Source organism: Ranitomeya variabilis, chromosome 7 (genome assembly GCF_051348905.1).
Source record: "Ranitomeya variabilis isolate aRanVar5 chromosome 7, aRanVar5.hap1, whole genome shotgun sequence".
In the NCBI taxonomy this organism is placed as follows: Eukaryota; Metazoa; Chordata; class Amphibia; order Anura; family Dendrobatidae; genus Ranitomeya; species Ranitomeya variabilis.
Window position 1 is genome coordinate 118,270,575 of NC_135238.1, and position 27,989 is coordinate 118,298,563.

The following is a 27,989-nucleotide window of genomic DNA, read 5'->3' on the forward strand; positions in this document are numbered from 1 at the left end:
TACTTTTTATAAATCAGTAGTGCACATGAAACTAAGAAACTTTGAAATGTATATCATCAAAGAAATCTGCTTCTTTCTCATCCTGGTCTGATCATTTATTCTAAAAATTATTAATAGATGGCTAAAATCTGTCTTCAGTAAAAACAGATTTCCCCCCAGCTGAGATAGGAGATGGCAGTTGGTGCACATAAAGTTCTATGTAGAACTGTAGATGTCATTTCAAGAGAACTCCCATCTCCACAGAATTTTTAAAGCACCAATTGTCATCTCCTATCTTAGTAGGTGTAAAATAGGTGTTCACTGAATACAGGCTTTATATATTTTACCCATGAATTGACAGTGAAAAATCAGTCCAGGACGTGAAAGAAACTAATTTTTGTGAAAAGAAATATTAAAAAGTTATCTATTTTCATGTGGACTATTGACTTATGAAATCAAAATTAAAATACTGCTACAGTATTACATACTGAAATGAACGTAAATAAAGTCTTTTATAACTGGAAAAATAGTATCTTTCACCTGGATTACCTTTTGTTATTTCTAGTGTCACGACTGTATAGCCGCAGCTTTAGCTTGCAGTAAGATGTTAAAAGAGCTTTCAAAAGAAGAAGATGATACAGACACTTCTGAAGACATGATGACTTTGGCTGATGATTATGAACAGAAAGCCATTGGTACATTCAAATTTTTCGTTTTTTTTTATTGATTTCAACAAAAGTTATGACTTTGTACTTTCCTTTAAAAGGATTATGAAGGATTAATAAAACACAAGTAATTTTTCTGATCTGTGCTACACTTGCCTATAGGTTGGATATGTTATGGCAGATGTGCACTGTAATATCACACACAACCTCTGGACATGTTTGCCACTGCTTTTAAAAGAAACTGCTGATGTTTAGGCTGGTTTCACACTTGCGTTTTGATCTGCAGCGTTTTTTAAAAAAATGCATGTGGTGAAAAAACGCATGTAAACGCGTGCAAACGCTACGTTTTTTAGACGCATGCGTTTTTGCATGCAGAAAAAAAAATGCGGCGTTTTGACGCGTTTACATGCGTTTTTTCCTGCGTTTGCATTTTTTAAGCGCATGCTGAGAAGTGTGTGACAGCTGCCAATCATCAAAATCAACTAGAAAACCCATTATAAACAGAAATAGCTAGGGTTAGGGTTAGGGTTAGGATCCCTAGTAACCCTAGGGATACTAACCCTAACCCTAGGGATCCTAACCCTAACCCTAACCCTAGGGATCCTAACCCTAACCCTAAGGGTTAGGATCCTAACCCTAAGGGTTAGGGTTAGGATTCCTAGGGTTAGGGTTAGGGTTAGGGTTAGGGTTAGGATCCCTAGTAACCCTAGGGATCCTAACCCTAACCCTAACCCTAGGGATCCTAACCCTAACCCTAAGGGTTAGGATCCTAACCCTAACTGTCATGATTCTCAATGGCGAGAGAACATAGCCCAGCATATATGAGAACTAGCTCTTGGAAGATGGAAACTATACTGACCATGAACTAAACCTGCCGCACAACTAGAAGTGGCCGGGTAGCATGCCTACGTTTTTTATCCCTAGATGCCCAGCGCCAGCCGGAGAACTACCTAATCCTAGCAGAGGAAAAGACAGTCCTGGCTCACCTCTAGAGAAATTTTCCCAAAAGGCAGACAGAGGCCCCCACATATATTGGCGGTGATTTTAGATGAAATGACAAACGTAGTATGAAAATAGGTTTAGCAAAATCGAGGTCCGCTTACTAGATAGCATGAAGACAGAAAGGGCACTTTCATGGTCAGCAGAAAACCCTATCAAAACACCATCCAGAAATTACTTTAAGACTCTAGCATTAACTCATAACACCAGAGTGGCAATTTCCGCTCACAAGAGCTTTCCAGACACAGTAACGAAACAGCAGCTGTGAACAGGAACAAAATGCAAAAACACACAAGGACAAAAGTCCAACTTAGCTAGGAGTTGTCTAGTAGCAGGAACATGCACAGAAGGCTTCTGATTACATTGTTGACCGGCATGAAACTGACAGAGGAGCAAGGTTATATAGCGACTCCCACATCCTGATAGGAGCAGGTGAACAGAGGGGATGATGCACACAAGTACAATTCCACAAGTGGCCACCGGGGGAGCCCAGAATCCAATTTCACAACACCTAACCCTAAGGGTTAGGGTTAGGATTCCTAGGGTTAGGGTTAGGATCCCTAGTAACCCTAGGGATCCTAACCCTAACCCTAACCCTAGGGATCCTAACCCTAACCTTAACCTCAAGGGTTAGGATCCTAACCCTAACCCTAAGGGTTAGGGTTAGGATCCCTAGGGTTAGGGTTAGGGTTAGGATCCCTAGGGTTACTAGGGATCCTAACCTTAGGGTTAGCGTTAGGGTTAGGATCCCTAGTAACCCTAGGGTTAGGGTTTTCTTGTTTTTTCTTGTGTTTAGGGTTAGGGTTAGGGTTTTCTTGTTTTTTCTTGTGTTTAGGGTTAGGGTTAGGGTTAGGGTTTTCTTGTTTTTTCTTGTGTTTTCTTGTGTTTTTCTATAAAAACGCATGCGTTTTTAACGCAAGCAAACGCATGTGCTTAAAAACGCATGCGTTTACATAAACAGCAATACATTTTTTTGCCGCAAATAAACGCATGCGTTTTTTTTGTGGCAAAAAAACGCCGCTAGAAATTACTACAGTTTGCATTTCTGCAACTAAACGCATGCGTCAAAAAACGCATGCATTGCCGAAAACGCGTCAAAACGCATGCTAAAAAACGCATGCGTTTTTAATGTTAAGTATAGAAAAAACAAGCATGCGTTTTTTAGCGCTAAAATGCTGCAGATCAAAACGCAAGTGTGAAACCAGCCTTAACTCCTTTAAAATGTCTTAACAGTGTGCTTCTTATGCTCTAACATTTTGAGGGAAAAAAGGGTTTGGCACCGTGTTAGCCAGTTGAAAAAATATTGATTGTTCTCAGTGGGAGAAACAAAATAATTATCCTGTAGCTATGATTAGAGATGAACGAATATTGCAATGTTCAGTTCGGATTATGATAGCTGAATTTGCAATATTCAGCGATTAATTCTTCGAATATTCGCCGAACATAACCGAACACTATTCATGTTAATGGGAGGCAAAAGCAAATGCATGCACAACACATTATAACGGCCCCAAATACTTCCAAAACACATCAAATTAGGGGCAGACACCAGGAAAGTGGCCTCGATTCACCCACAGTACAAACTGTAGCATGGCACTGCAGCAATCAGCCAGGCATGAGGTATCGGGTTCTGGGACAGCATTTACAGCTTTCAATTGAACGTCACCATAAGACGAGGTGGGTGAGGGATTAGTGTAGGCCTCCTTTGCTGGGAGCCCTGATACCACATGCAACTCCTCTATCTGCTTTCATGCTGAGCCACACTCAGGTGGCGCAAATTTCAGTTTTGTAGACTGCCATTCTCAGAAAAATTTAAGGATAGTAACACGGGTAGTTGAGTCCAAGGAAGCAGAGTGTTGTGATTTTGCTTTTTGCTCCCTCTAGTGGTCATTAGTGAATTGACTCTGGAGCGTCTGTCTTTTTCTTTATCCTCACCTGGGCCGTTAGTTCTGGGGCGTTGCTATATAAGCGCCTTGGACCTTCAGTTCAATGCCTGGCATCGTTGAAATCAGAGCTAATCTGTTGTGCTCTTGTCCTTTGATCCTGGTTCCTGTATTTCAAGCTAAGTCTTCTTCCTTGCTTTTTGCTTTTGTTTTGTTTTGTATTTTTGTCCAGCTTGTTTCAATCTGTATCCTGACCTTTGCTGGAAGCTCTAGGGGGCTGGTGTTCTCCCCCCGGACCGTTAGACGGTTCGGGGGTTCTTGAATCTCCAGCGTGGATTTTTATAGGGTTTTTGTTGACCAGATAAGTTATCTTGCTTTATTCTGCTATTAGTAAGCTGGCCTCTCTTTGCTGAACCTGGTTCATTTCTGTGTTTGTCATTTCCTCTTACCTCACCGTTATTATTTGTGGGGGGCTTGTATCTTGCTTTGGGGTCCCTTTCTCTGGAGGCAAGAGAGGTCTTTGTTTTCTTCTCCTAGGGGTAGTTAGATTCTCCGGCTGGCGCGAGTCATCTAGCGATCACCGTAGGCATGATCCCCGGCTACTTCTAGTGTTGGCGTTAGGAGTAGCTATTTGGTCAACCCAGTTACCACAGCCCTATGAGCAGGATTTTTGTATTTCGCAGACTTACACGTTCCTCTGAGACCCTGTCCACTGGGGTCATAACAGTATGCCAGGCCCGTATTAAATGTTTAATGCATTGCAGAAGTGGGATTATAAGAAAGAAAATTTTGAGTTTTTTTTTTTCCTCTCTCATTTTTTTTTTTTTTTCCTTTTCCCCTTTACCTCAGAGTGGCTTAAGCTTGCTGCAGACATGAATGTCCAGACCTTGATTACAAGTGTGGACCAGCTTGCCGCTCGTGTGCAGAGTATACAAGATTATGTTACCAGAAATCCTAGGTCTGAACCCAAGATTCCGATTCCTGAACTGTTTTCAGGAGACCGATTTAAGTTTAGGAATTTCAGGAATAATTGTAAATTGTTTTTGTCCCTGAAACCTTGTTCGTCTGGAGACTCTGCTCAACAAGTAAAAATTGTTATTTCATTCTTACGAGGTGACCCTCAAGATTGGGCTTTTTCGTTGGTGCCAGGAGATCCGGCATTGGCCGATATTGATGCGTTTTTTCTGGCACTCGGTTTACTTTATGAGGAACCCAATCTTGAGATTCAGGCAGAGAAAGCCTTGCTGGCTATGTCTCAGGGCCAGGACGAGGCTGAGGTGTATTGCCAAAAATTTCGGAAATGGTCCGTGCTGACACATTGGAACGAATGTGCACTGGCCGCTAATTTTAGAAATGGCCTTTCTGAGGCCATTAAGAATGTTATGGTGGGTTTTCCCATTCCCACAGGTCTGAATGATACCATGTCCCTGGCTATTCAAATTGACCGGCGGTTGCGGGAGCGCAAAACCGCAAATTCCCTCATGTTGTTGTCTGAACAGACACCTGATGTGATGCAATGTGATAGAAAAACCGCAAATTCCCTCATGGTGTTGTCTGAACGGACACCTGATTTGATGCAATGTGATAGAATCCTGACTAGAAATGAGAGGAAAATTCATAGACGCCGGAATGGCTTGTGCTACTACTGTGGTGATTCTACACATGTTATCTCAGCATGCTCTAAACGTATATCTAAGGTTGTTAGTCCTGTCACCGTTGGTAATTTGCATCCTAAGTTTATTCTGTCTGTAACTTTGATTTGCTCATTGTCATCTTATCCTGTCATGGCGTTTGTAGATTCAGGTGCTGCCCTGAGTCTTGTGGATCTCTCATTTGCTAAGCGCTGTGGTTTTATTCTTGAACCATTAGAAAATCCTATCCCTCTTAGGGGGATTGATGCTACGCCATTGGCAGAAAATAAGCCGCAGTATTGGACACAGGTTACCATGTGCATGACTCCTGAACACCGCGAGGTGATACGTTTTCTCGTTCTACATAAAATGCATGATTTGGTTGTTTTGGGACTGCCATGGTTACAGACCCATAATCCAGTCCTTGACTGGAAGGCTATGTCAGTGTCTAGTTGGGGCTGTCTTGGTATTCATGAGGATTCCCTGCCTGTGTCTATTGCTTCTTCTACGCCTTCGGAAGTTCCGGAGTATTTGTCTGATTATCAGGATGTCTTTAGCGAGTCCAGGTCCAGTGCATTGCCTCCTCATAGGGAATGTGACTGTGCAATAGATTTGATTCCAGGCAGTAAGTTTCCTAAGGGGAGACTGTTTAATCTGTCGGTACCTGAACATACCGCTATGCGTTCATATATCAAGGAGTCTCTGGAGCAAGGACACATCCGTCCGTCTTCTTCCCCTCTTGGTGCGGGATTCTTTTTTGTGGCTAAAAAGGACGGATCTTTGAGGCCTTGTATTGACTATCGGCTTTTAAATAAGATCACTGTCAAATTTCAGTATCCTTTGCCGCCGTTGTCTGACTTGTTTGCCCGGATTAAGGGTGCCAAGTGGTTTACCAAGATAGACCTTCGTGGTGCGTACAACCTTGTGCGCATTAAGCAAGGGGATGAATGGAAAACCGCATTCAATACGCCCGAAGGTCATTTTGAGTACTTGGTGATGCCTTTTGGGCTCTCTAATGCCCCTTCAGTTTTTCAGTCCTTTATGCATGACATTTTCCGGAACTATCTGGATAAATTTTTGATCATTTATCTGGATGATATTCTGGTTTTTTCTGATAATTGGGACTCGCATGTGGAGCAGGTCAGGATGGTCTTTAAAATTTTGCGTGAAAATTCTTTGTTTGTCAAGGGCTCAAAGTGTCTTTTTGGTGTACAGAAGGTTCCCTTTTTGGGGTTCATTTTTTCCCCTTCTGCTGTGGAGATGGACCCAGTCAAGGTCCGAGCTATTCTTGATTGGACTCAGCCCTCGTCAGTTAAGAGTCTTCAGAAGTTCTTGGGTTTCGCTAACTTCTACCGTCGTTTTATCGCTAACTTTTCTAGCATTGTGAAACCTCTGACGGATATGACCAAGAAGGGCTCCGATGTGGTTAATTGGGCTCCTGCCGCCGTGGAGGCCTTCCAGGAGTTGAAACGTCGGTTTACTTCGGCGCCTGTTTTGTGCCAGCCTGATGTCTCGCTTCCCTTTCAAGTTGAGGTGGATGCTTCAGAGATTGGAGCAGGGGCCGTTTTGTCGCAGAGAGGCCCTGGTTGCTCTGTTATGAGACCTTGCGCCTTTTTCTCTAGGAAGTTTTCACCTGCGGAGCGAAATTATGATGTGGGCAATCGGGAGTTGTTGGCCATGAAATGGGCATTTGAGGAGTGGCGTCATTGGCTCGAGGGTGCTAAGCATCGTGTGGTGGTCTTGACTGATCACAAAAATCTGATGTATCTCGAGTCTGCTAAACGCCTGAATCCTAGACAGGCCCGCTGGTCATTGTTTTTCTCCCGTTTTGACTTTGTTGTCTCGTATTTACCAGGTTTAAAGAATGTGAAGGCCGATGCTCTTTCCAGGAGCTTTGTGCCTGATGCTCCTGGAGTCGCTGAACCTGTTGGTATTCTTAAGGATGGTATTATCTTGTCAGCTATTTCTCCAGATCTGCGACATGTGTTGCAGAGATTTCAGGCTGATAGGCCTGATTCTTGTCCACCTGACAGACTGTTTGTGCCTGATAAGTGGACCAGCAGAGTCATTTCCGAGGTTCATTCCTCGGTGTTGGCAGGTCACCCAGGAATTTTTGGCACCAGAGATCTGGTGGCCAGATCCTTTTGGTGGCCTTCCTTGTCTAGGGATGTGCGGTCATTTGTACAGTCCTGTGGGACTTGTGCTCGAGCTAAGCCTTGCTGTTCTCGTGCCAGCGGGTTGCTCTTGCCCTTGCCTGTCCCTAAGAGACCTTGGACACATATCTCCATGGATTTCATTTCTGATCTTCCGGTGTCTCAAGGCATGTCTGTTATCTGGGTTATATGTGATCGCTTCTCCAAGATGGTCCATTTGGTTCCTTTGCCTAAGCTGCCTTCCTCCTCCGATCTGGTTCCTGTGTTTTTCCAGAACGTGGTTCGTTTGCACGGCATCCCTGAGAATATTGTGTCAGACAGAGGATCCCAGTTTGTTTCCAGATTCTGGCGATCCTTTTGTAGTAGGATGGGCATTGACTTGTCGTTTTCGTCTGCTTTCCATCCTCAGACTAATGAACAGACGGAGCGAACTAATCAGACTTTGGAGGCTTATCTGAGGTGTTTTGTCTCTGCTGATCAGGACGATTGGGTGACCTTCTTGCCGTTAGCTGAGTTTGCCCTTAATAATCGGGCTAGTTCCGCCACCTTGGTTTCGCCGTTTTTCTGCAACTCTGGTTTCCACCCTCGTTTTTCTTCGGGTCATGTGGAACCTTCTGACTGCCCTGGGGTGGATTCTGTGGTGGATAGGTTGCAGCGGATCTGGAATCTTGTGGTGGACAACTTGAAGTTGTCACAGGAGAGGGCTCAGCGCTTTGCCAACCGCCGCCGCGGTGTGGGTCCCCGACTACGTGTTGGGTATTTGGTGTGGCTTTCTTCCCGCTTTGTTCCTATGAAGGTTTCCTCTCCCAAATTTAAACCTCGTTTTATTGGTCCTTACAAGATATTGGAAATTCTTAATCCTGTGTCCTTTCGCCTGGATCTTCCTGTGTCGTTTGCTATCCACAACGTATTTCATAGGTCCTTGTTGCGGCGGTACGTTGTGCCTGTGGTTCCCTCTGCTGAGCCTCCTGCTCCGGTGTTGGTTGAGGGCGAGTTGGAGTACGTGGTGGAGTAGATCTTGGATTCTCGTCTCTCCAGGCGGAGGCTTCAGTACCTGGTCAAGTGGAAGGGCTATGGTCAGGAAGATAATTCCTGGGTGGTCGCCTCTGATGTTCATGCGGCCGATTTAGTTCGTGCCTTTCACGCCGCTCATCCTGATCGCCCTGGTGGTCGTGGTGAGGGTTCGGTGACCCCTCACTAAGGGGGGGGGGTACTGTTGTGATTTTGCTTTTTGCTCCCTCTAGTGGTCATTAGTGAATTGACTCTGGAGCGTCTGTCTTTTTCTTTATCCTCACCTGGGCCGTTAGTTCTGGGGCGTTGCTATATAAGCGCCTTGGACCTTCAGTTCAATGCCTGGCATCGTTGAAATCAGAGCTAATCTGTTGTGCTCTTGTCCTTTGATCCTGGTTCCTGTATTTCAAGCTAAGTCTTCTTCCTTGCTTTTTGCTTTTGTTTTGTTTTGTATTTTTGTCCAGCTTGTTTCAATCTGTATCCTGACCTTTGCTGGAAGCTCTAGGGGGCTGGTGTTCTCCCCTCGGACCGTTAGACGGTTCGGGGGTTCTTGAATCTCCAGCGTGGATTTTTATAGGGTTTTTGTTGACCAGATAAGTTATCTTGCTTTATTCTGCTATTAGTAAGCTGGCCTCTCTTTGCTGAACCTGGTTCATTTCTGTGTTTGTCATTTCCTCTTACCTCACCGTTATTATTTGTGGGGGGCTTGTATCTTGCTTTGGGGTCCCTTTCTCTGGAGGCAAGAGAGGTCTTTGTTTTCTTCTCCTAGGGGTAGTTAGATTCTCTGGCTGGCGCGAGTCATCTAGCGATCACCGTAGGCATGATCCCCGGCTACTTCTAGTGTTGGCGTTAGGAGTAGCTATTTGGTCAACCCAGTTACCACAGCCCTATGAGCAGGATTTTTGTATTTTGCAGACTTACACGTTCCTCTGAGACCCTGTCCACTGGGGTCATAACAGCAGAGGCCTGAAGGTCCCGGAGGTCTACAGCTTCAGGCAACACACATGAAGGAGACCCAACCTGGAGTGTTCACATTTCCAAAAATTATTGTCAGACAATACCAATGTGGCATCAATTTCACCACAGTATAGATAGTATAATCGGGAACGACAGGTCTTCCACTACACCCAATCCAGCAGATGGACACCCAACCAGGAGTGTCCACATTTAAACAAATGAGGGCCTTACACCACAGAAGCGGCATCAATTTCACCACAGTAGAAAAAGGATAATAGGGACTGACAGGTCTTCCACTACTCCCAATCCAGCAGATGGACCCAACCAGGGGTGTTTACATTTCCAAAAATTACTGACAAACACCACAAACGTTGCATCCATTTCTCCACAGTATAGGTAGTATAATTGGGACCGACAGGTCTTCCTTACACCCAATCCAGCAGATGGACACTCAACCAGGAGTTTTAACATTCCCAAAAATTGCTGGCAGACACCACAAAAGTGGCATCAATATCACCACACTAGAAATAATATAATAGGGACCGACAGGTCTTCCACTACACCCAATCCAGCAGATGGACACCCAACTAAGTGTGTTCACATGAAAACAAATGAGGACCTTAAACCACAGAAGTGGAATGAATTTCTCCACAGTAGAAATAGTATAATAGGGACCGACAGGTCTTTCACTACACCAAATCCAGCAGATGGTCACAAAATCAAGAGTGTTCACATTTACAAAAATTACTGTCAGACACCACAAAAGTGGCATCAATTTCATCACAGTATAGATAGTATTAATTGGGTCCAACACCCAATCCAGCAGATGGACACCCAACCTGGAGTTTTCACATTTTAAAAAATGAGGGTCTGACACCACCGAAGTGCAATAACTGTCACGAGAGTAGAAATAGTATAATTGGGACCAACACATCTCCTACTAAAACTCTGGGCAAAACCGTCAATGAAAAAGACCTGGGTATATGGGTGGATGACAAACTCATATTCAGTGGCCAGTGTCAGGCAGCTGCTACAAAGGCAAATAAAATAATGGGATGTATTAAAAGAGGCATAGATGCTCATGAGGAGAACATAATTTTACCTCTATACAAGTCACTAGTTCGACCACACTTAGAATACTGTGCACAGTTCTGGTCTCCGGTGTATAAGAAAGACATAGCTGAACTGGAGCGGGTGCAGAGAAGAGCGACCAAGGTTATTAGAGGACTGGGGGGTCTGCAATACCAAGATAGGTTATTACACTTGGGGCTATTTAGTTTGGAAAAACGAAGACTAAGGGGTGATCTTATTTTAATGTATAAATATATGAGGGGACAGTACAAAGACCTTTCTGATGATCTTTTTAATCATAGACCTGAGACAGGGACAAGGGGGCATCCTCTACGTCTGGAGGAAAGAAGGTTTAAGCATAATAACAGACGCGGATTCTTTACTGTAAGAGCAGTGAGACTATGGAACTCTCTGCCGTATGATGTTGTAATGAGTGATTCATTAATTAAATTTAAGAGGGGACTGGATGCCTTTCTGGAAAAGTATAATGTTACAGGGTATATACACTAGATTCCTTGATAAGGCGTTGCTCCAGGGAACTAGTCTGATTGCCGTATGTGGAGTCGGGAAGGAATTTTTTTCCCCATGGTGGAGTTACTCTTTGCCACATGGGTTTTTTTTGCCTTCCTCTGGATCAACATGTTAGGGCATGTTAGGTTAGGCTATGGGTTGAACTAGATGGACTTACAGTCTTCCTTCAACCTTAATAACTATGTAACTATGTACTACAGCTAACCAAGCAGATGTAGACCTACCATAACTGTGCACATTTCCACAAATTTGTGTTGACAGCAGCAGCAGCAGCCATATCAGCCACAGAAGCCACACTAAAGATATTACAGAGTGCAGTTACGTGACATTAATGCATCACACTAAAAAATTCCATATCACCTAGTCTGTACAGTCTGTGATTGGGGTGCGAAAGTCCTTGGAGATCCATGACTTGTTCATCTTGATGAAAGTTAGGCGGTCTACACTTTCAGGGGACAGCCAGCTGTGCTTATCTGTCAGGACACCACCAGCAGCGCTGAAGAAACGTTCTGAGAGAACTCTGGCTGCCGGGCAAGATAAAACCTCCAAGGCGTGTGAGGTGAGTTCAGGACATTCATCTACTTTGGAAGACCATAATGTAAAAGGGTCCAAACTCTCACTGATGGTATTGATATTCAGTTCTAGATACTCTTGCACCATCCTCTCCATTTGTTCACCACATGTAAGATTTGGACTCTGTTGTGCTGGTGCACGAGCTGGTCTAAAATAAGTGTCAAATGACTTACAGAAATTGTTTTTTCCATTAACACCACTGCTGCTGCTGCTAATGTTTTGGCATTGACAAATTGATGTGCCGGAAGTTGGAAGTCTAAAGCTGCGATGTGAACTGTGTGCTTCACTGCTGTCTTGGGAAAAAGCTTTCTTACGCTTGTGTAAAATACGATTCGATACGCCAGCATTCCCGGCTTCCTTTCCAGGGCAGGATGCATCTGGCAAAATTTGGTTTTATAGTGTAGATCTATCAGAGTGGCAACCTTGTAGTCAGCAGTATTCCTAATTATAACTATGAAGTCCAAGAAAAAAAGAAAAAATGAATGGCAATTAGATAACACAAATCACCACTGTTGACAGACAGAGCAATTTATCTGAACATTTTACGGTATAGTTATTCAGCTAATACAGGTGTGCTTGCATGAAAAACCAAAATGTCCAAATACTTCATGAAGAAAAAAAAATGCAGCACTCACCAGCGGAAGTGAAAAGTTAAATGTCCTTTATTTCACATTCGTGCCATGGACCCGTAGAAGCGAGTAATCGCGAAATGGCTGTCGTCCGTCTCTCACCTCCCCCAGCATTCCTTTCACGTCCTGATTATCCTGTCTTTTGTCTATGGCACGAATGTGAAATAAAGGACATGTAACTTTCCATTTCAGCTGGTGAGTGCTGCATTTTTTTTCTTCATGAAGTATTTGGACTAATTATAACTAGTGTTGAGCGATACCGTCCGATACTTGAAAGTATCGGTATCGAATAGTATCGGCCGATACCCGAAAAGTATCGGATATCGCCGATACTGATACCCGATACCAATACAAGTCAATGGGACACTCCTTCAGGCCCTGGGATCCATATTAATGTGTAAAATAAAGAATTAAAATAAAAAATATTGATATACTCACCTCTCCGGAGGCCCCTGCACCTCACCGCTGTTAACCGGCAGCCTTCTTTGCTTAAAATGAGCGCGTTTAGGGCCTTCCATGACGTCACGGCTTTTGATTGGTCGCGTGGTGGTCTTTATTTTTTACATGGATATGGATCCCAGGGCCTGATGGAGAGTTTCCTCTCCTTCAGACCCTGGGAACCATACACTGGGAACTTCCGATTCCGATTCCCGATACCACAAAAGTATCGGATCTCGGTATCGGAATTCCGATACCGCAAGTATCGGCCGATACCCGATACTTGCGGTATCGGAATGCTCAACACTAATTATAACTATAAGGGGATGATGTTGCACATAGTGCAGCAAGAAGGCACTCATATGTCGGGCTCTACCATGAAGTCCAAGCCCATTCTGTGTTGGTGGCTGGTAACAATGAGGCTCTTTTCCTCCATCCCCTCCCACCAACCACGAACAACAGAGAGGGGAAGATTATCCTCTTCATCTGACAGTTACTCGCCCATCACCTCTTCCTCCTCCATTTGTTCCTCGGATCTTGCACCTTCAGTAACAGTTTGTCTGTTTTCACCAGCCCCCCTTTATCTCATTAATCCACCCTCCCTTGGCACCCGCCTGTATGACGACAGTCTGGAACTTAAAGACAATGTTATCCCTTCCGCATCCTCTTCTGCTTCCTCCTTTTCTTCTGGGACCACCCTCTCCTCCCGCAGGCTGTTCAAAGTCTGCTCCAGCATATAGATGACAAGAATAGTGATGCTGATAATGGCATTGTCAGCGCTAACCATCTTAATAGCCATTTTGAAACTGTACAGAAGGGTGCAAAGGTCCTTTTTCTGTGCCCATTCTGTAACTGTGATATGCACCACGTCCGTACTGCATTGGCCCAGGCTATGTGACATGACATACTGCGTCACGGCTCGCTGCTGCCACAGCCGCAACATGTGCAGAATGGAATTCCACCATGTTGGCACATCACATATCAACCTGTTAACTGGCATTGACAATGACCTCTGTATTGATGCAAGTCAATGACCTGAGGGGTGCGATGATGAAAATGAGCACTCAGCTTATGTGCTTTCTAGAGCAGCTCACCCAGGCAAGGGTTGTGGCGGAGAAAACACTGCACCACCAGGTTGAGAACATGAGCCATGCAAGGCACATGGGTGAGCTTGCCTCGCTGTAGGGCTGCCACCAGGTTCACACTGTTATCGAACACGGCCTTCCCTGGATGCAGGTTCAGCGGAGACAGCTATTGATCAAACTCAGTCTGGAGAGCTGTCCACAACTCTTCAGCTGTGTGACTGCAATCTCCAAGGCATAGCAATTTTAATACTGCCTGATTGCCCTTGAGCCCTTGCTTCTCAGTACGGAGGTGGTGGGGATTCGCTCTGCACTGTTGGAACATGTGTCTCATTAAGGCAGAGGTTGAGGGCGCAGGTGGAGGGCCTAGAGGAGATAGAGGAAGAGGCAGAAGCAGTGGAGGAAGTGTTAAATGTAGAGGTTTGTCCTGCAAGCCTTGGGGATTCCAAGACTTCTGGAGCAGTGCCTGTCCCCACAGCCACCAGAGTCACCCAGTGCCAAGTCAGAGAGATGGATCGCCCTTGGCCATGCTTACTCGTCCAAGTATCTGCAGAGAAATGCACCTTGGCAGACAGAGATTTAGTCAAGGAACGGGTGATGTTGTCTGCAACATGCTGTTGTAGGGCAGGCACAGCTTTCATAGAAAAGTAATGGCGACTGGGTATTTGGGACTGGGGGACTGCGACGGCCATCAGCTTTCGGAAACCATCTGTATCTGTGGATTTGTGTTGTGAACTCCATTTTTAGGCTCCCTCTAGTGGTCACAAGCGGTACTGTGTAGTGTTGTCTTTCTGCAGGTTGGCTGCATCAGCTGGTTCGTTATCCTTGGTTGGCTTCCTATTTAGCTCACCTGGATACTCAGTTCCTTGCCTGCTATCAATGTATTCAGTGCTCTTCAGATTCCTTGTGATTACCTTGCTCCCAGCCTCTCCAAGACAAGCTAAGTTTTTGTCCGTTCATTTTTTGATTATCAGTAGTGTTGAGCGATACCTTCCGATATCGGAAAGTATCGGTATCGGAAAGTATCGGCCGATACCGTCAAAGTATCGGATCTAATCCGATACCGATACCCGATCCCAATGCAAGTCAATGGGACGAAAATATCGGAATTAAAATAAACCCTTTCTTAACTTGTAGGTTCATTCTACATGAAGGAAAACAACTAAGAATAATGTAGGATGTATTGGGGGACGTGGCGGAGACATTAAAGGCACAGAGGTTTAGCCCAATCTAATAGAATAGCAGGATTTTGTTTTGTTTTTTATGACGTTCGGCTTTAGAAAGATTTTGACTATGTTAATTTTTTTAAAATTTTGTCAGATATTGATGTTTCACTACTTCCACGCCCTTCACCTTCTTTTTTACTTCTCCCACACTGTCTTCTTCATTATCCTCATCATCAGCTTCTTTGACATCAACTTCTTCACCTTATTCATCTTCTTCTTCATCTTCTACCTATTATTTTTTTTGTTACATTGTTCATATTCTTTTTATTTTACTATTATCTTCTTCATATTCAACTTCTTCATCATATTCTTAAGGCCCCGTCTCACATAGCGATTTACCAATGATCACGACCAGCGATACGACCTGGCCATGATCGTTGGTAAGTCGTTGTGTGGTCGCTGGGGAGCTGTCACACAGACAGCTCTCTCCAGCGACCAACGATCAGGGGAACGACTTCAGCATCGTTGAAACTGTCTTCAACGATGCCGAAGTCCCCCTGCAGCACCCGGGTAACCAGGGTAAACATCGGGTTACTAAGCGCAGGGCCGCGCTTAGTAACCCAATGTTTACCCTGGTTACAAAAAAAAAAAACAGTACATACTCGCCTTTCGGTGTCCGTCAGGTCCCTTGCCGTCTGCTTCCTGCTCTGACTGAGCCGCCGTACAGTGAGAGCAGAGCGCAGCGGTGACGTCACTGCTGTGCTGCGCTCTCACTGTACGGCGGCACTCAGAGCAGGAAGCGGACGGCAAGGGACCTGACGGACACCGAAAGGCGAGTATGTACTGTTTGTTTTTTTTGGTAACCAGGGTAAACATCAGGTTACTAAGTGCGGCCCTGCGCTTAGTAACCCGATGTTTACCCTGGTTACCAGTGAAGACATCGCTGGATCGGTGTCACACACACCGATTCAGCGATGTCAGCGGGACCTCAACGACCAAAAAACGGTCCAGGCCATTCCGACACGACCAGCGATCTCACAGCAGGGGCCTGATCGCTGGTACGTGTCACACATAGCGAGATCGCTACTGAGGTCGCTGTTGCGTCACAAAACTAGTGACTCAGCAGCGATCTCGCTATGTGAGACGGGGCCTTTATTTGTGACAGGCATTTCTGTAGTTGTTATCTATAAAAGTTTGAAGATTACACCTTCCGTTCTGCCTGACACAAAACAGTTACATTTGTCCGCGTTCAGTTTGGCCTGCAGCATCAGGCTTTATCCAGGGGCACCACGAGGAGGAACGGACTCACCCCCACACACTGCTTAGTCTTCTTCTGCTTATAATTTAGATAATATCTTTTGCTCTGATATTTAGTCTTATGCTTAATGTTCTTCTGCTCTTTGTTCTGCAGCCTCTTGTTCTTCTGCTTCTCGGTCTTCCAGGTCATCGTCATCTCCAGGGTCGTCGTCTCCGGGGTCGTCGTCATCGGGGTGGTCTTCAGGGTCATCGTCTCCAGGGTCGTCGTCATCTCAGTGGTTGTCGTCTCTGGTGTCGTCGTCATCTTAGGGGTGGTCTTCCGGGTCGTCGTCTTTAGGGTCTTGAACTTGGAAATGTAGCAGAAGGTACAAGTAGGCTGAGAAAATGCCGAGAAACAGCTGATGGAACTGGAACTCGGATGGCTACCCGAAGGTCCAAGAGCCAACGGAACTACCGAGGACCAGCTGACGTTACTGGAACCCGGTTACTAAGCAGGAGGTACCCGTGCTGAAAGCACTACCAAGGACCACCTGATGTTGGTGGAACTCAGATACCCAGAGGGAGGCACCTAAGCCAAAGGCTCTGCCCGGAACCAGCTGATGGTACTGGAACCAGGATGGGGAGCAGAAGGTACAAGAGCAAAAGACACTGCCGAGAACCAGCTGACGGTACTGGAACCCGGATGGGTAGCCGAAGGTCCAAGAGCCAATGGAACTACCGAGGACCAGCTGACTGTTGTGAATTTGGTTTTTGGGCTCCCCCGGTGGTCACTGGTGGTACTGGACTTGTGTGCTTCACTTTCTCTGTTCACCTGTTTCCATCAGGATATGGGAGTATCCTATTTAGCCTTGCTGCTCAGTTATTCTAGTGCCGGCCATCAATGTAACCAGAGCCTTTCTGTTGCATGTTCCTGCTTCTAGACTACTATCAGCTAAGTTGGACTCTTAGTCCTAAGTTTGTTTTGCATTTTTGTTCCAGTTCACAGTTATGTTATTTTTCTGTAGCTGGAAGCTCTTGTGGGCCGAAATTGCCACTCCGGTGTCATGAGTTGACACATGAGTCTTAAAGTAATTTCGGGATGGTATTTTAATAGGGTTTTCAGCTGACCGTGAAGTTCCCTATTGTATCTTCTTGCTATCTAGTAAGCGGACCTCGCTTTGCTGAACCTACCTTCATACTACGTATGTCTTTTCCTCTGAACTCACCGTCAATATATGTGGGGGGCTTCTGTCTCCTTTTTGGGGGAATTTCCCTAGAGGTAAGCCAGGTCTGTCTTTTCCTCTATTAGGGTTAGTTAGTCCTCCGGCTGGCGCTGGGCGTCTAGGGATAAAACGTAGGTACGTCACCTGGCCACTGTTAGTTGTGTGATAGGTTTAGCTCATGGTCAGCTCGAGATTCCATCACCCAAGAGCTGTTCTGTTATTTATGTTCTCTGACTTTCCCTTGCCATTGGGAACCATGACAGTATGGCCGGCCAAGGGTTAAAACCGTTGGCAGAAGAAAGGAGAGAAAAAGAAGTCTGCAGATTTTTTTTTTTTTTTTTTCCTTCTGAGCTTGCTTTTTAGTTGACTCAGTTGCATTTCTGCTCTAATTGCAGCCTTTGTCTCTCTCTCTCCTTCTAATCCTTGAATGGCTCTGATCTCACCTGATTAAAATGGATCCTCAGAGTGTGGCTACAGGTTTGAATAATCTTGCTATGAAGGTTCAAAATTTACAGGATTTTGTTATTCATGCTCCTATATCTGAACCTAGAATTCCTATACCAGAATTTTTCTCCGGGGATAGATCTCGTTTCCTGAATTTCAAAAATAATTGTAAATTATTTCTTTCCCTGAGATCTCGCTCCGCTGGAGATCCCGCACAGCAGGTTAAGATAGTAATTTCCTTGCTGCGGGGTGACCCTCAAAACTGGGCATTTGCATTGGCACCCGGGGATCCTGCGTTGCTCAATGTGGATGCGTTTTTTCTGGCTTTGGGGTTGCTTTATGAGGAACCTAACTTAGAGATTCAGGCTGAAAAAGCCTTGATGGCCCTGTCTCAAGGGCAAGATGAAGCTGAAATATACTGCCAAAAATTTCGTAAATGGTCTGTGCTTACTCAGTGGAATGAGTGCGCCCTGGCGGCGAATTTCAGAGAGGGTCTCTCTGATGCCATTAAAGATGTTATGGTGGGGTTCCCTGCACCTACAGGTCTGAATGAGTCCATGACAATGGCTATTCAGATTGATCGGCGTTTGCGGGAGCGTAAACCTGTGCACCATTTGGCGGTGTCTTCTGAGAAGGCTCCAGAAAATATGCAATGTGATAGAATTCTGTCCAGAAGCGAACGGCAGAATTTTAGGCGAAAAAATGGGTTGTGCTTCTATTGTGGTGATTCAACTCATGTTATATCAGCATGCTCTAAACGTACAAAAAAGGTTGATAAGTCTATTTCAATTGGCACTTTACAGTCTAAGTTTATTCTGTCTGTGACCTTGATTTGTTCATTATCGTCAATTACCGCGGATGCCTATGTCGACTCTGGCGCCGCTTTGAGTCTAATGGATTGGTCCTTTGCCAGGCGCTGTGGGTTTGATCTAGAGCCTCTGGAAGTTCCTATACCTCTGAAGGGTATTGACTCTACACCATTGGCTAATAATAAACCACAATACTGGACACAAGTGACTATGCGTATGAATCCAGACCATCAGGAGATGATTCGCTTCCTTGTGTTGTACAATCTACATGACGTTTTGGTGCTCGGATTACCATGGTTACAATCTCATAACCCAGTCCTTGACTGGAAAGCAATGTCTGTGTTAAGCTGGGGATGTCAGGGGGCTCATGGGGACGTACCTTTGGTTTCCATTTCGTCATCTATTCCCTCTGAGATTCCGGAATTTTTATCTGATTATCGTGATGTTTTTGAGGAGCCTAAGCTTGGTTCACTACCTCCTCACAGAGATTGCGATTGTGCCATAGATCTGATTCCGGGCAGTAAATTTCCAAAGGGTCGTTTATTTAATCTATCTGTACCTGAACATGCTGCTATGCGAGAATATATTAAGGAGTCCCTGGAAAAGGGACATATTCGTCCTTCTTCATCTCCCTTAGGAGCCGGTTTTTTCTTTGTATCTAAAAAAGATGGCTCTTTGAGGCCGTGTATTGATTATCGACTCTTGAATAAAATTACAGTCAAATATCAGTATCCTCTGCCACTGCTTACTGATTTGTTTGCTCGAATAAAAGGGGCTAAGTGGTTCTCTAAGATTGATCTCCGTGGGGCGTATAATTTGGTGCGAATTAAGCAGGGGGATGAGTGGAAAACCGCATTTAATACGCCCGAGGGCCATTTTGAGTATTTAGTAATGCCTTTTGGTCTTTCAAATGCCCCTTCAGTCTTTCAGTCCTTTATGCATGACATTTTCCGTGAATATTTGGATAAATTTATGATCGTGTATCTGGATGATATTTTGATTTTTTCGGATGACTGGGATTCTCATGTCCAACAGGTCAGGAGGGTTTTTCAGGTTTTGCGGGCTAATTCCTTGTGTGTGAAGGGTTCTAAGTGTATTTTTGGGGTTCAAAAGATTTTTTTTTTGGGGTACATTTTTTCCCCCTCTTCCATTGAGATGGATCCTGTCAAGGTTCGGTCTATTTGTGATTGGACGCAACCTTCTTCTCTTAAGAGCCTTCAGAAATTTTTGGGCTTTGCTAATTTTTATCGTCGATTTATAACTGGTTTTTCTGATGTTGCTAAACCTTTGACTGATTTGACCAAAAAGGGTGCTGATGTTGCTGATTGGTCCCCTGCTGCTGTGGAGGCCTTTCGGGAGCTTAAGCGCCGCTTTTCTTCCGCCCCTGTGTTGCGTCAGCCTGATGTTACTCTTCCTTTTCAGGTTGAGGTCGATGCTTCCGAGATCGGAGCTGGGGCGGTCTTGTCGCAGAAAAGTTCCGACTGCTCCGTGATGAGACCTTGTGCGTTCTTTTCTCGAAAATTTTCGCCCGCCGAGCGAAATTATGATATTGGTAATCGGGAGCTTTTGGCTATGAAGTGGGCTTTTGAGGAGTGGCGTCATTGGCTTGAGGGGGCCAGACATCAGGTGGTGGTATTGACCGATCACAAGAATTTGATTTATCTTGAGTCTGCCAGGCGCTTGAATCCTAGACAGGCGCGCTGGTCGTTGTTTTTCTCTCGGTTTAATTTTGTGGTCTCATACTTACCGGGTTCTAAAAATGTGAAGGCGGATGCCCTTTCTAGGAGTTTTGAGCCTGATTCCCCTGGTGATTCTGAACCTACAGGTATCCTTAAGGATGGGGTGATATTATCTGCTGTTTCCCCAGACCTGCGACGGGCTTTGCAGGAGTTTCAGGCGGATAGACCTGATCGTTGCCCGCCTGGTAGACTGTTTGTTCCTGATGATTGGACCAGTAGAGTCATCTCGGAGGTTCATCCTTCTGTGTTGGCAGGTCATCCCGGGATCTTTGGTACCAGGGATTTGGTGGCTAGGTCCTTCTGGTGGCCTTCCCTGTCTCGAGATGTACGAGTTTTTGTGCAGTCTTGTGATGTTTGTGCTCGGGCCAAACCTTGTTGTTCTCGGGCTAGCGGATTGTTGTTATCTTTGCCTATTCCGAAGAGGCCTTGGACTCACATCTCTATGGATTTTATTTCTGATCTCCCTGTTTCTCAGAAAATGTCTGTCATCTGGGTGGTGTGTGACCGTTTTTCAAAGATGGTTCATTTGGTGCCCTTGCCTAAGTTGCCTTCCTCATCCGAGTTGGTTCCTCTGTTTTTTCAAAATGTGGTTCGCTTGCATGGTATTCCGGAGAATATCGTTTCTGACAGGGGGACCCAGTTCGTGTCTAGATTTTGGCGGGCGTTCTGTGCTAGGATGGGCATTGATTTGTCTTTTTCGTCTGCGTTCCATCCTCAGACTAATGGCCAGACTGAGCGAACTAATCAGACCTTGGAGACTTATTTGAGGTGTCTTGTGTCTGCAGATCAAGATGACTGGGTTGCCTTTTTGCCGTTGGCGGAGTTTGCCCTCAATAATCGGGCTAGTTCTGCCACTTTGGTTTCTCCTTTTTTTTGCAATTCGGGGTTTCATCCTCGTTTTTCTTCCGGTCAGGTGGAGTCTTCGGATTGTCCTGGAGTGGATACTGTGGTGGATAGGTTGCATCGGATTTGGGGACAGGTGGTGGACAATTTGGAGTTGTCCCAGGAAAAGACTCGGCATTTTGCTAACCGCCGTCGTCGTGTTGGTCCTCGTCTTCGTGTTGGGGACTTGGTGTGGTTGTCTTCTCGTTTTGTCCCTATGAGGGTTTCTTCTCCTAAGTTTAAGCCTCGGTTCATCGGCCCGTATAAGATTTTGGAGATTCTTAACCCCGTGTCCTTTCGATTGGACCTCCCAGCATCTTTTTCTATCCATAATGTCTTCCATCGGTCATTATTGCGCAGGTATGAGGTACCGGTTGTGCCTTCCGTTGAGCCTCCCGCTCCGGTGTTGGTTGAGGGTGAATTGGAGTACGTTGTGGAGAAGATCTTGGACTCCTGTGTTTCCAGACGGAAACTTCAGTATCTGGTCAAGTGGAAGGGCTACGGTCAGGAGGATAATTCTTGGGTGACAGCCTCTGATGTTCATGCCTCTGATTTGGTCCGTGCCTTTCATAGGGCTCATCCTGATCGCCCTGGTGGTTCTTGTGAGGGTTCGGTGCCCCCTCTTTGAGGGGGGGGTACTGTTGTGAATTTGGTTTTTGGGCTCCCCCGGTGGTCACTGGTGGTACTGGACTTGTGTGCTTCACTTTCTCTGTTCACCTGTTTCCATCAGGATATGGGAGTATCCTATTTAGCCTTGCTGCTCAGTTATTCTAGTGCCGGCCATCAATGTAACCAGAGCCTTTCTGTTGCATGTTCCTGCTTCTAGACTACTATCAGCTAAGTTGGACTCTTAGTCCTAAGTTTGTTTTGCATTTTTGTTCCAGTTCACAGTTATGTTATTTTTCTGTAGCTGGAAGCTCTTGTGGGCCGAAATTGCCACTCCGGTGTCATGAGTTGACACGAGTCTTAAAGTAATTTCGGGATGGTATTTTAATAGGGTTTTCAGCTGACCGTGAAGTTCCCTATTGTATCTTCTTGCTATCTAGTAAGCGGACCTCGCTTTGCTGAACCTACCTTCATACTACGTATGTCTTTTCCTCTGAACTCACCGTCAATATATGTGGGGGGCTTCTGTCTCCTTTTTGGGGGAATTTCCCTAGAGGTAAGCCAGGTCTGTCTTTTCCTCTATTAGGGTTAGTTAGTCCTCCGGCTGGCGCTGGGCGTCTAGGGATAAAACGTAGGTACGTCACCCGGCCACTGTTAGTTGTGTGATAGGTTTAGCTCATGGTCAGCTCGAGATTCCATCACCCAAGAGCTGTTCTGTTATTTATGTTCTCTGACTTTCCCTTGCCATTGGGAACCATGACAGCTGACGTTACTGGAACCCGGTTACTAAGCAGGAGGTACCCGTGCTGAAAGCACTACCAAGGACCACCTGACGTTGGTGGAACTCGGATACCCAGAGGGAGGCACCTAAGCCAAAGGCTCTGCCTGGAAACAGCTGACGGTGCTGGAACCAGGATGGGGACCTATTCAAGCTTGTCTTCCTAGAGCCCCAACTAGCGGTGTTGGAGCAAAGGGTCAGCAGGGGGAGCAGAGTGTAGGGCGAAGCCTGCACTGGAGGCATTTGTAGGTCTGTTGTGTCTGCATGGCATTTGCAGGACACGTTGCCGGCTACACAGCAGGGGAACAGCTGGCGGTGCTGAAACCCACTGACACATTGGCGGGTGTTTTTCTCTGTGCAGCTAGCAGTACCGGGCACCAACTGGCGGTGTTAGAGTCCAGGCTCTCCAGGGGGAGCAGAGTGTAGGCCGAAGCCTAATTGAACCAATTTTAAAGGTAACCTTTAACCCCCCCTCAGGTGTTACAAAGTAGAAGAGCCACGCCTTATGCAGCAGTAGTGCTGCACAAGTCAAAGGTTGTTCTTTTAATTTTGTTCCTTGCACAAGCTGAATGAAACACGTACAACATTTTGGCCCTTATAGAGTCAATCTGTCTTGGAGGCGGGAGTTCCCTTTGTAATGAGACGCAGCACAGCTGGCAAAAATACCAACTTGGTGGTTGGCGCGGCCTCCTGAGCATCGCATTTTGCTGTACAGGAGTCTGCGTTGTTGCGTTATCCCTTGGCCATGCGCTGCCCGTCTTCTGACATCATTTCATGTCGGCTGGTGCGGTTCCCGATGCCCATGAATCCCAGCCCCGCAGTGTCTTTACAGTGTTTCACACTGCGGGGCTGGTATTCATGGCCTGGCGCAGTACATATGTTCGCCTCTCGCTCGTGTCCTTACACCTGCTACAGACTGTGCGGCGTCAGCTGATCCCTTATCGCATGCCGCGGCCATGAAGCCGCACCGTCTGAAGAAGGCGGAAGGAGCTGAGTGACAGCATGGCGAAGATATGCACTGCTCATGCCCGTCAATCACACCCTCGCAGTCAAAATAAATAAGACACCGAGGGGCGTTGTGTCGGGCAGGGCGGCCGCAGAGGCACACCCAGCCAAACAATGATGTCAGAAGAAGGGCTGTGCTACCAAGGAGGTTGTTGCGTGTCATTACAAAGGAAAGTCACACCTCAGGGACGTTTTAATGGTCTCAGGGGACACATTGTAGACGTGTTCTGTTCCACGTGTGCAAGGAGAATAAGTTTATGAGCCACCTTGCACACATGCAGCATTACTGCTGTACAAGGTGGCTGTAAAACATACAAACACCTGGGGGAGGGGGGACAGGTTCCCTTCAATTTCAGTTCTTGTGTCTGCGTGGCTGTTGCAGGACACGTTGCTGGCTACACAGCAGGGGAACAGCTGGCGGTGCTGAACCCCACTGACACATTGGCTGGTGTTTTTCTCTGTGCAGCTAGCAGTACCGGGCACCAACTGGCGGTGTTAGAGCCCAGGGTCAGCAGGAGGAGAGGGAGCAGAGTGCAGGCCGAAGCCTGCACTGGCGGCAGCTTTGTGTCTGCGTGGCTGTTGCAGGACACGATGCCGGCTACACAGCAGGGGAACAGCTGGCATTGCTGAACCCCACTGACACATTGGCTGGTGTTTTTCTCTGTGCAGCTAGCAGTACCGGGCACCAAATGGCGGTGTTAGAGCCCAGGCTCTGCAGGGGGAGCAGAGTATAGGCCGAAGCCTAATTGAACCAATTTTAAAGGTAACCTTTAACCCCCCCTCAGGTGTTACAAAGTAGAAGAGCCACACCTTATGCAGCAGTAGTGCTGCACAAGTCAAAGGTTGCTCTTTTAATTTTGTTCCTTGCACAAGCTGAAGGAAACACGTACAACATTTTGGCCCTTATACAGTCAATCTGTCTTGGAGGCGGGAGTTCCCTTCGTAATGAGGCGCAGCACAGCTGGCAAAAATACCACCTTGGTGCTTGGCGCGGCCTCCTGAGCATCGCATTTTGCTGTACAGGAGTCTGCGTTGTTGCGTTATCCCTTGGCCATGCGCTGCCCGTCTTCTGACATCATTTCATGTCGGCTGGTGCGGTTCGCGATGCCCATGAATCCCAGCCCCGCAGTGTCTTTACAGTGTTTCACACTGCGGGGCTGGGATTCATGGCCTGGCGCAGTACATATGTTCGCCTCTCGCTCGTGTCCTTACACCTGCTACAGACTGTGCGGCGTCAGCTGATCCCTTATCGCATGCCGCAGCCATGAAGCCACACCGTCTGAAGAAGGCGGAAGGAGCTGAGTGACAGCCTGGCGAAGATATGCACTGCTCATGCCCGTCAATCACACCCTCGCAGTCAAAATAAATAAGACACCGAGGGGCGTTGTGTCGGGCAGGGCGGCCGCAGAGGCGCAGCCAGCCAAACAATGATGTCAGAAGAAGGGCTGTGCTACCAAGGGGGTCGTTGCGTGTCATTACAAAGGAAAGTCACACCTCAGGGACGTTTTAATGGTCTCAGGGGACACATTCTAGACGTGTTCTGTTCCACGGGTGCAAGGAGAATAAGTTTATGAGCCACCTTGCACACATGCAGCATTACTGCTGTACAAGGTGGCTGTAAAACATACAAACACCTGGGGGTGGGGCGACAGGATCCCTTCAATTTCAGTTCTTGTGTCTGCGTGGCTTTTGCAGGACACGATGCTGGCTACACAGCAGGGGAACAGCTGGCGGTGCTGAACCCCACTGACACATTGGCTGGTGTTTTTCTCTGTGCAGCTAGCAGTACCGGGCACCAACTGGCGGTGTTAGAGCGCAGGGTCAGCAGGAGGAGAGGGAGCAGAGTGTAGGCCGAAGCCTGCACTGGCGGCAGCTTTGTGTCTGCGTGGCTGTTGCAGGACACGTTGCCGGCTACACAGCAGGGGAACAGCTGGCGGTGCTGAACCCCACTGACACATTGGTGAGGTGTTTTTCTCTGTGCAGCCAGCACTTCGGGGCACCAACTAGCGGTGTTAGAGCCCAGGCTCTGCAGGGGGAGCAGAGTGTAGGCCGAAGCCTAATTGAACCAATTTTAAAGGTAACCTTTAACCCCCCCTCAGGTGTTACAAAGTAGAAGAGCCATGCCTTATGCAGCAGTAGTGCTGCACAAGTCAAAGGTTGCTCTTTTAATTTTGTTCCTTGCACAAGCTGAAGGAATCACGTACAACATTTTGGCCCTTATACAGTCAATCTGTCTTGGAGGCGGGAGTTCCCTTCGTAATGAGACGCAGCACAGCTGGCAAAAATACCACCTTGGTGCTTGGTGCGGCCTCCTGAGCATCGCATTTTGATGTACAGGTGTCTGCGTTGTTGCGTTATCCCTTGGCCATGCGCTGCCCATCTTCTGACATCATTTCATGTCGGCTGGTGCGGTTCGCAATGCCCATGAATCCCAGCCCCGCAGTGTCTTTACAGTGTTTCACACTGCGGGGCTGGGATTCATGGCCTGGCGCAGTACATATGTTCGCCTCTCGCTCGTGTCCTTACACCTGCTACAGACTGTGCGGCGTCAGCTGATCCCTTATCGTATGCCACGGCCATGAAACCGCACAGTCTGAAGAAGGCGGAAGGAGCTGAGTGACAGCCTGGCGAAGATATGCACTGCTCATGCCCGTCAATCACACCCTCGCAGTCAAAATAAATAAGACACCGAGGGTGTTGTGTCGGGCAGGGCGGCCGCAGAGGCGCAGCCAGCCAAACAATGATGTCAGAAGAAGGGCTGTGCTACCAAGGGGGTCGTTGCGTGTCATTACAAAGGAAAGTCACACCTCAGGGACGTTTTAATGGTCTCAGGGGACACATTGTAGACGTGTTCTGTTCCACGGGTGCAAGGAGAACAAGTTTATGAGCCACCTTGCACACATGCAGCATTACTGCTGTACAAGGTGGCTGTAAAACATACAAACACCTGGGGGAGGGGGGACAGGTTCCCTTCAATTTCAGTTCTTGTGTCTGCGTGGCTGTTGCAGGACACGTTGCCGGCTACACAGCAGGGGAACAGCTGGCGGTGCTGAACCCCACTGACACATTGGCTGGTGTTTTTCTCTGTGCAGCTAGCAGTACCGGGCACCAACTGGCGGTGTTAGAGCCCAGGGTCAGCAGGAGGAGAGGGAGCAGAGTGTAGGCCGAAGCCTGCACTGGCGGCAGCTTTGTGTCTGCGTGGCTGTTGCAGGACACGATGCCGGCTACACAGCAGGGGAACAGCTGGCGTTGCTGAACCCCACTGACACATTGGCTGGTGTTTTTCTCTGTGCAGCTAGCAGTACCGGGCACCAACTGGCGGTGTTAGAGCCCAGGCTCTGCAGGGGGAGCAGAGTGTAGGCCGAAGCCTAATTGAACTAATTTTAAAGGTAACCTTTAACCCCCCCTCAGGTGTTACAAAGTAGAAGAGCCACGCCTTATGCAGCAGTAGTGCTGCACAAGTCAAAGGTTGCTCTTTTAATTTTGTTCCTTGCACAAGCTGAAGGAAACACGTACAACATTTTGGCCCTTATACAGTCAATCTGTCTTGGAGGCGGGAGTTCCCTTCGTAATGAGACGCAGCACAGCTGGCAAAAATACCACCTTGGTGCTTGGCGCGGCCTCCTGAGCATCGCATTTTGCTGTACAGGAGTCTGCGTTGTTGCGTTATCCCTTGGCCATGCGCTGCCCGTCTTCTGACATCATTTCATGTCGGCTGGTGCGGTTCGCGATGCCCATGAATCCCAGCCCCGCAGTGTCTTTACAGTGTTTCACACTGCAGGGCTGGGATTCATGGCCTGGCGCAGTACATATGTTCGCCTCTCGCTTGTGTCCTTACACCTGCTACAGACTGTGCGGCGTCAGCTGATCCCTTATCGCATGCCGCAGCCATGAAGCCGCACCGTCTGAAGAAGGCGGAAGGAGCTGAGTGACAGCCTGGCGAAGATATGCACTGCTCATGCCCGTCAATCACACCCTCGCAGTCAAAATAAATAAGACACCGAGGGGCGTTGTGTCGGGCAGGGCGGCCGCAGAGGCGCAGCCAGCCAAACAATGATGTCAGAAGAAGGGCTGTGCTACCAAGGGGGTCGTTGCGTGTCATTACAAAGGAAAGTCACACCTCAGGGACATTTTAATGGTCTCAGGGGACACATTGTAGACATGTTCTGTTGCACGGGTGCAAGGAGAGTAAGTTTATGAGCCACCTTGCACACATGCAGCATTACTGCTGTACAAGGTGGCTGTAAAACATACAAACACCTGGGGGTGGGGCGACAGGATCCCTTCAATTTCAGTTCTTGTGTCTGCGTGGCTGTTGCAGGACACGTTGCCGGCTACACAGCAGGGGAACAGCTGGCGGTGCTGAACCCCACTGACACATTGGCGAGGTGTTTTTCTCTGTGCAGCTAGCACATCTGGGCCCCAACTGGCGTTGTTAGAGCCCAGGGTCAGCAGGAGGAGCGGGGGGAGCAGACTGTAGGCCGAAGCCTGCACTGGCG

At 47.1% G+C, this 27,989-nt stretch overlaps 1 protein-coding gene across 2 annotated transcripts in view; it reads left to right on the forward strand.

The window, feature by feature from the left end:
• The window catches only part of LOC143786355 (transient receptor potential cation channel subfamily M member 2-like), a 1,952,850-nt gene that overhangs the window by 701,547 nt on the left and 1,223,314 nt on the right, over nt 1–27,989 (forward strand). For both annotated transcript variants that reach the window (XM_077275686.1, XM_077275685.1), the window contains one exon: nt 545–674. In XM_077275686.1, coding sequence (XP_077131801.1) covers nt 545–674 — 130 coding nt within the window. The remainder of the gene's footprint in view (nt 1–544; nt 675–27,989) is intronic.